The sequence below is a fragment of the Pteropus vampyrus genome, unplaced genomic scaffold (assembly GCF_000151845.1).
Source record: "Pteropus vampyrus isolate Shadow unplaced genomic scaffold, Pvam_2.0 Scaffold104, whole genome shotgun sequence".
NCBI lineage: Eukaryota > Metazoa > Chordata > Mammalia > Chiroptera > Pteropodidae > Pteropus > Pteropus vampyrus.
In genome coordinates this window covers 4,831,877-4,840,320 of record NW_011888885.1, presented here as the reverse complement: position 1 = coordinate 4,840,320, position 8,444 = coordinate 4,831,877, and the positions used below count along the sequence as shown (strand labels likewise).

General features: G+C 56.7%; 1 protein-coding gene across 3 annotated transcripts in view; it reads left to right on the top strand.

Moving 5' to 3' along the window:
* Positions 1–5,249, top strand: part of WFIKKN2 (WAP, follistatin/kazal, immunoglobulin, kunitz and netrin domain containing 2) — a 6,804-nt gene extending 1,555 nt beyond the window's left edge. The window contains exons 1-2 of one of the 3 annotated variants that reach the window (XM_011365037.1): positions 386–592; positions 3,238–5,030. In XM_011365037.1, coding sequence (XP_011363339.1) covers positions 386–592; positions 3,238–4,758 — 1,728 coding nt within the window. In that variant the 3' untranslated portion in view covers positions 4,759–5,030. Of the gene's footprint in view, positions 1–385; positions 593–3,237 lie in introns of those variants that run through there. The other 2 variants (XM_011365038.1, XM_023533578.1) reach the window with 2 other exon arrangements.
* Positions 5,250–8,444: the final 3,195 nt, after the last annotated feature.

Sequence of the window (8,444 nt, the reverse complement as noted above, 5' to 3'; positions counted from 1 at the left end):
TTTTTTTCCCCTTCTGCAACAAGTCTGTGATCAGCCACGGGACAGAGGAGCCAGCAGCCCGCCTGTGACAGGCATCAGGTTAGCTCGCTCCCACTCGGGTGGCGCCCAGGATATAAATCCAGCCTCGGGCCCCTGCTGCAGCTCCTTTCCCTGCACACTCAGGAGGGGGCTTTCCTTGCAGAGACCTTTCTTTTCTCTGAAGCGGCACAACCCAGCGGGCTCCACTGACTCGGTGGAGGCAGCCGCGGCGGCCGCAGCCTTACCAACAGCAAAGAAGCCTGCTGGGGGGCCAAGGGCAGGTGTCTGCGGCCCCTGAGAAGTCCCTGGCGGGCCCCATCCCCTGGTGGCGCTGCAGGGGAGGCCTCTGGCCACTGCGGACCACATCATGAGGGCCCCGGGGTGCCGCCGGTTCTGGTCCCGCTGGGGACGAGTGGCAGCCCTGCTGCTGCTGCTCCTGCTTGGGGTACCCCTGAGAGGGCTGGCACTGCCACCCATCCGCTATTCCCACGCTGGCATCTGCCCCAACGACATGAACCCCAACCTCTGGGTGGATGCCCAGAGCACCTGCAAGCGGGAGTGTGAGACGGACCAGGTGAGTGGGAATCCAGAAGCCTGAGATGACCACGTGAGTGTGTTAGTGAGGGAGAACGGGAGCCAGGACGTGGGGATGGCAGGTGCCCTGTGGGGCCCAGGGTGAAGGAACGCGGGTCCCAGGCCACATGGAGTTATTGAAACAAAGTATGATGTCTGTCTAACTCCAAGGCGCAGAAAAAGAGGTGGATGTGATGTCCAAGTTCATCAGGGCCAGGGAACCCTGGAATTCCTGCTCTCATGTTTGCTGATGGCTGCTCTGAGTCAGGACTATGCCAGGCACATGTGTCAGTAGCCCGTTGACAGGTGAGAGCCGACACTCACCACTGTGCAGTGAGCAGCACAAGGTCCAATAGCCAGGGATGGGAGGGCTGGGCTTGGAACCTACGTCAGTCTGAAAACAAAGCTGAGGCTTCGTCTGGCCTCCAGACCACCACCCCAGGGCTTTGGACCCTGACCCCGAGAACAGACCAGGCTGACAATGATGGCAGGCAGGAACAGCTCTGAATAGATTGGGTGTCCTTGGGAGGGAAGTGGACTAAATTTTGACCAGCCGGATTCCTCGGTCCTCCCTTCTGCTCTCATCAGAGCATCCTGCAGCAAGCAGGGCAGGCCTGATTTGAGGACAATTCTCTCCCAGCTCTGGGGTCCAAGGGCCATTCCTGTCACTCCTTCCAACCAGGGGTGAAGAGCCTGCTGGTATCTGGTGCCTGCCTGTGCAGAGGCACTCCCTGCTGGCCCGGCTAGCTCCTGAGGCTCAGGGCTGGGCTGGACATCACCAGGGAACATGATGGACCCTGGTGCTTCCTCTGCCAAACTAACGTAACTCACAGAAGAGCACAGGATCGCCCTGGAGAGAGTGGCCTCTGCCTCACAGCGCTCCAGGGACAATTCGCAGGCTTTTCAGGCCAGACACACTGCCAGTGAGCAATGGTGGTGCCGAGGGAAAGGAGGATAAGGGGTGCAGAGGGGTGGCGGAGCATCCCCATGAGGCTGAGTTCGTGCTCTTGGTTGGCTATATTTACAGGGAGGCCTGTTTCACTGGCTGAGGCTGGACTGATAAATCAGGTGGGGCTTGGGGACACTGAGACTCTGGCTGATTTACTGTATCTTGGGGAGAAGGTACCTGCGTGGGACTGGGGATTCAGCGAAGGAAAACCATTCTAAGGATCATCTCTAGGTTTCCTCTGCCCAGAAATACCTTTCCCCTGGTCCCTGACGACCCAGGCTTTCATGGACCTCTGAGTCCTGAGGAGCTTAGAGAATCTAATGACCCTCAGGCTGAGAAGCAGGTGCTCCTGCCTGCTCCTAGGTCCCCCCACTCGGTCTCTCTCCCTCAGACCCCAGCTGAGATCTGCCCATCCCTGTCCCCAAACCTTCTCTGGTGTGGCCTAGAAGCCTACGCCAAGCAACGGCTGCAAAACAAAGTGCCCATTCTGAGCCGAGACGGGGAAAACAGTAAACAAGTTGTGCGGGCAGGCTCTGCACAGCCAGCCCTGGTGGGGTACCTTTCCCCCTCTTAGCCGATGTGGAATGTCAGAGGCAGGAAGAATATTCAGAACCAAGAGAGGCCAGCCCTGGTGGGGAGTAATTCACAGAGCTACTACCAGGGCAGAGGATTAGGAGCAGCGCCTGCCAGCCCAGTGGGTACGATGCGTTATTGTCGAAAACACCACGTGAAATCCTTGTTTGTGTCAGCCCCCGGGCATGCTGCTAATTTCGAGGAATTAAGCTAATGCCTTACATGGCTCCACAGAGAATCAGAGGGAATTACAGTCTGGTAAGTCCTTGCTGACGGCCTTGCCGACCTTTGTCACACAAGTGGACTTTTTCCCTTGTTGATTTCCCCATGAAATGTCTCCCACATCGGAACCGAGCGCCGGGGTCTGGAATAGCCTGTGGTGATGAGACCGAGCATCCTGGGCCTGTCCCGTCTGCGTCTTCCTCTTGGCTTTGGACGAATGTGGGCGTGTGGACCCTCGTCAGAGCTGCTGCTCTTGACGTGTGTATGGATAGCCTTGAACAACTGTCCCAGCCGTTTCCCACTTCGTTTGGTGTGACCCCTTTAATTAGGCCAGGGCATCCTCACCCCAATGGAAAAAAAGACAAAAAAGCATTTGTTCCTACCTAGACCTCACTCGTGGTCACTATAGGATGTAGAAGAAAAACCTCCTTTCTGAATCCCATCCACCTGGAGCTCGAAGCCCTTTCCCACCACGTCCCAGCCCTGGGCACTTGGCGTCACCCCTCTGAGGCTCTGCATTCTCATCTGTAAAGTATACTAAGAGAACTTTCCCTCTGAGAGGGATATAGCTTACCTCTTCCCATGCCGCAGGCTGTGTGACCTTGGGCTAGTTACCTAATCTCTCTGTGGCTCAGTTATCATCATCTGTGAAGTGGAGATAATGCTATACCCACCTCATAGGCTTGTGATGAGCATTAAATAAGTTGACACTCTTAGAAGAGGGCCTGGCAAATAGTCAAGTGCTCTGTATACCTCAGCTATTATTATTATCGAAGTGTTTTGCTCACGATAGGGGAGCACGTGCTAGATCCCGTCCACGGAAACCATGGGGCAAGGTGGGGGCAGCCTGTGCTCTCTCTCTTCTCCTCTTCACTCAGGTCTCTCGATCTGGCTCTCTCCAGGAATGTGAGACCTATGAGAAGTGCTGCCCCAACGTGTGTGGGACCAAGAGCTGTGTGGCAGCCCGATACATGGACGTGAGAGGGAAGAAGGGCCCGGTGGGCATGCCTAAGGAGGCCACGTGCGACCACTTCATGTGCCTGCAGCAGGGCTCCGAGTGTGACATCTGGGACGGCCAGCCCGTGTGTAAGTGCAAAGATCGCTGTGAGAAGGAGCCCAGTTTTACCTGCGCCTCAGACGGCCTCACCTACTATAACCGCTGCTACATGGACGCTGAGGCTTGCTCCAAGGGCATCACGCTGGCCGTCGTCACCTGCCGCTATCACTTCACCTGGCCCAACACCAGCCCCCCGCCACCTGAGACCACCGTGCACCCCACCACAGCTTCCCCGGAGACCCCAGGCTTGGACATGGCGGCCCCAGCTCTACTCAACCACCCCGTGCACCAGTCTGTCACTGTAGGCGAGACAGTGAGTTTCCTCTGTGATGTGGTGGGCCGGCCCCGGCCCGAGATCACCTGGGAGAAGCAGCTGGAGGATCGGGAGAACGTGGTCATGAGGCCCAACCACGTCCGCGGCAACGTCGTGGTCACCAACATCGCCCAACTGGTCATCTACAACGCCCAGCTCCAGGACGCCGGCATCTACACCTGCACGGCCCGGAATGCCGCAGGAGTCCTGCGCGCCGACTTCCCGCTGTCGGTGGTCAGGGGCGGTCAGGCGGCGGCCACCTTGCAGAGCAGTCCCAATGGCACGGCCTTTCCTGCGTCCGAGTGCCTGAAGCCCCCGGACAGCGAGGACTGTGGCGAGGAGCAGACCCGCTGGCACTTCGATACCCAGGCCAACAACTGCCTCACCTTCACCTTCGGCCACTGTCATCGCAACCGCAACCACTTTGAGACCTACGAGGCCTGCATGGTGGCCTGCATGAGCGGGCCGCTGGCCGTGTGCAGCCTGCCCGCCCTGCAGGGGCCCTGCAAGGCCTATGCACCCCGCTGGGCCTACAACAGCCAGACGGGCCAGTGCCAGTCCTTTGTCTACGGGGGCTGTGAGGGCAACGGCAACAACTTCGGAAGCCGAGAGGCCTGCGAGGAGGCCTGCCCCTTTCCTCGGGGGGACCAGCGCTGCCGGGCCTGCAAGCCGAGGCAGAAGCTTGTGACCAGCTTCTGTCGCAGTGACTTTGTCATCTTGGGCCGCGTCTCTGAGCTGACTGAGGAGCCCGACTCAGGTCGTGCCCTGGTGACCGTGGACGAGGTCTTGAAGGATGAGAAGATGGGCCTCAAGTTCCTAGGCCGGGAGCCGCTAGAGGTCACTCTGCTCCACGTGGACTGGACCTGCCCCTGCCCCAATGTGACGGTGGGCGAGACGCCACTCATCATCATGGGGGAGGTGGACGGCGGCATGGCCATGCTGCGGCCCGAGAGCTTTGTGGGAGCATCCAGCCCCCGGCGGGTTAGGAAGCTGCGTGAGGTCATGCACAAGAAGACCTGTGACGTCCTCAAGGAGTTCCTGGGCTCACATTGAAGCCCCCCCTTCCCCCCTTCCCAGCCCTCTCCCCCCTACCTACCCTGACTCCTCTCAGTTGGCAAACTGGGCAAGGTCAGATTTGACAGTCTTAGGCCAACAGAGAAATATCAATCAACACATAAGAAAAAAGCCACCAGAGGGTTTTAGATCAACTTCTATTCTTTGGGTTCAATAAGGGGTCCGTATCTTTTTTAGCTGAGGGGGACAAAAGGATAAGTCAATAGACACCTGCGAGTTATTCCTGGTGACAAATCTCTGTAGGTATTATCCTCTTCTCTCTGCTGGCCACCTCTCCCCTGGCTCTGCCAGCTGCCCTGCCCCCAGCCAGTCTTCCAGCCAGGGTTCTAGAGATGGCAGCTGCGTGGTGGTCACAGGCATCACGGAAGAAATTGGTTTGCAAAAGGGGTAGGTGGGAGAGGAAAGGAGGGTCTATGGACTCATTGGACAAATTCCCCACAGCCCCCAGGCTGCTATGAGCAGAGACCTCTTCATGTCGTGGGAAGTGGGAAGCAGGAGGCCTGGTCCAGCCCAGCACACAAGTTGTCCTGAGGGAAGGCTGCTGGCCAGGTACCCATGGGTGGTGATCAGCTGGCGCTTCAGTCAAGTTGGCCCAGGGGTCTCTGAGGCCACCACAGCACCGGCAGAATACATGTTTCTCATGTTTCATCCCCTTGGCTTTATTGTTGATTTATTGATTCAGTTATGTTCAGCCCAAACCAACAGACATTTTTTTGAACATTTACTGGGTGCCAGGTGCTAAGACCACAGAGAGCTGTTAGCTGCCCAGTTCATGGTGACTGAACACAAGTGTCTAGATCCTGGGGTTCCCTGCAAGCAGATCCTTGGCCGTCACTTCTTGCTGTCAAGTGGCTTCATTTGACAGACAGTGTGCTTTCATCTGCCACTGGCTTCCTTGGACATAAAACAGATAGAAGCCCCAGGATCTGTTTTGGTAGGAAGAAAGGAAGCAGAAAAGCAGATTGGGAAGGGGTTGGTGAAGGAATGGGAAGGGACACTGGCTTAGGAAGGGAAGGCATGCTGCTCGATGCTCCCATCTGGTGGTGGACTCAGGAGCTGCGGGGACCTGGAAGGAGGCTCTAGGGGAGTGAGATGGCAGGTTGGGGGATACATGGCAGCTTGTTGTTCTGGATTTCCTGTGCAGGGCCAGCCACCCCACCACTAGATAAAGGATGTGGGAAACCCATTGTCAGCTCTGCTTCTGCCCGCCCAGTCCCCCCTCAGCCCTTCATTCTGCCCATGCCCCTCCAAAGCCGAAGAAGGTCATTGTTGGGCATCCGTGTTTCTTCTTCAAATATAGGGAGGAAGATACCAATTAAAAGCTCATAATATTAATAGGCCTTCTTGTGTGATTTATTTGAACAATGTGTGTGGGAGAGGGGAGGGAGGGTGCGTGGTGTTGTTTGCTTTGGTGACCATGCAGGAGGGAAGTCTGGCCAATGGGATCATATCTGGGTGATGAAGGGACACTACTCAAAGTCAACCCACTTAGCAGCCCTAAGGCTCCTTAACCGTGGTCACTATGTCTCTGTGAATTAGGCACAGGAGACCTGAGGCCCCAGGTGACTTAACACAGAGAAGGGAAGGTGTGGGCCGAGGCCCAGGTTTTCTAACTTGTATCTCAGTCCTTTACCTCTCACCACAACAGGATGGCAGACTGGGGGCAGACTCCAGATCCCGCCTCCCCACCTCGGACAGTGTCAGATTTCGAGGTGCAAAGGTATAGCAGATAGAAGAGGGGCAGGGAGGGACGGGCTGCCCAGCTGTGACCCACTAGGGGGCCTCTGGGCGAGGCCTGGTTCCAAAGCCCTAGGTGTGCTCAGAGCATGTGGCTTGGTTCCCAGGATGGGCACAGCAGCACCTTGGGTCTCTGATACTCGTGGCTACTCCCCTGCCTGCAGGTGTGTTCGGGAACCTGGAGCCATGGCACGCCCCACAGCTTGTCTGTCCCCCAGGCTGGGAGCCAGCTAAGCACAAAAGATACCTACCTGTCTCCTATCCACTTTCCTGGGTCTTCCAGGGCCACCGCCCAGAGGAGGAATCTAGGCCTGGCCCAGGCCAGCCCAGCCCAGCCCAGCCCTCCTTAGAGAAAATTCTCTGCAATAAGGAGGGGCCAGAGCAAGAAGACAAGCTGTTCCCTGGAAGAGAAGAGAAGCCAGAGGAGTGGGAACTTCTCAAGTCGCCACTGGAAAAATGCTGAGCACAAAACCGAGCCACCACAAAGGTGTGAGCACAGGCTATAGGTCCCTCCCTGCTCACGTCAGGGAGGGAACCAGGGAGGTGAGGACTCAGCTCCTTACCCACCCTCAGAGGCTTGGGGACATTCTATTGCACCTGCCTCTAGGCTGAGGTGTCCCAATAAACAGCACATTACCTTAGAGACTGAGGCGGTGAATGTTGACATGCCACCCCTGTCACTGCCCTTCTTCCTCATGCTTGCACAGCTGTGGGGCCTGAACCCTGTGGTTACCTGGTGGAGATGTGAGGTTCAGAGGAGTCCAGTCTCAGGGCTCCCTCTTACGAGCTCACAGCCACCCACAGCCCCAGACCTGGGGTCCCTGTCACATTCCAACCCCAGCCTGGTAGAGTGAGAAAGCCCAGCCTGTGGAGTCAGAGGCCCCCGAGATCTGAATCCGGGCTCTGACACTTATCCACTGTCTCTCTGAGTCTGTTTCCTTATCTGTAAAACAGAGAGTAGTTAAAAGCTCTTTATAGAGACTTGGGAGCTTGACCCTTTTAACTTTGTCAAAAGGGAAACAGAGCCTGGCACAGATGGCAGCCCCTGGGCCTTCTCCTCACCCTCAACAGCCCCCTAGGGTCTAAAGCCTCCCCTCAACCTCTCGGCTTTGGGTTTCACAGGTTCAGTGACCACACAGCTTCCAATATTTTATTCCGTGGCTCACAGAGTACATCCAAACTGACCACCCCACACAGGCTGATTTGCTGTTCAGAAAATATGGGCACTTAAGGAATGATCGATTTAGAGTCTATTATAACTTTGTACCTACTATGTGGCATTTATTTTTCTGTCCTGGAAACCAAGGCTGAGTCTCCATCCTCTGTTGGCGAGGCCTTACACAAGAACAGACATCTAGTATGTACTCAGTAAAGACACAACTGAATTCCCGGGGCCTGGTTGCCAGGTAACCTGGGGAGGCCGCCCCACCCCATCTCAGAGATTTGCCCCTGCTTGGGCCCAGGATATACAAGAATTGAGCCATCTCTCAGGTCCGAGGCCAGACTTACCTGCTTTCTGTCTACACTTGGCACTCACTCCTCCCCGCCTTGCATCTGTTGGCTCCCTCCGCCATTCTCTTCCCACCCGCCTCGTTCCGTCCATCTCTCTGTTTACCTCCTCAGAGGCCTAGTATGGTGCCGCCATCTCCAGACCAGCCCCAAGGCCTCTGGGGCTGGGCAGCTTGGCTTTTTCCACCCTCTGCCTCCCCCAGCACCTCTGGCCTCCTAGGACACTCTGCTCCATTGTCTGGCCAGCTGCTCCATAGTCTGATGTCACCCCCTGGAGTATGGAGCAGGGACCAGGGGCGGAACCTTAGAGAGAACAAACACACAGCCACATGGTGATTTTCTTGAGCTGGGAGAATGCCCTGCGTCCAATCGTCCTGTTACAGCATCAACACTGAGCAGGCGCTTACTACGTGACAAGG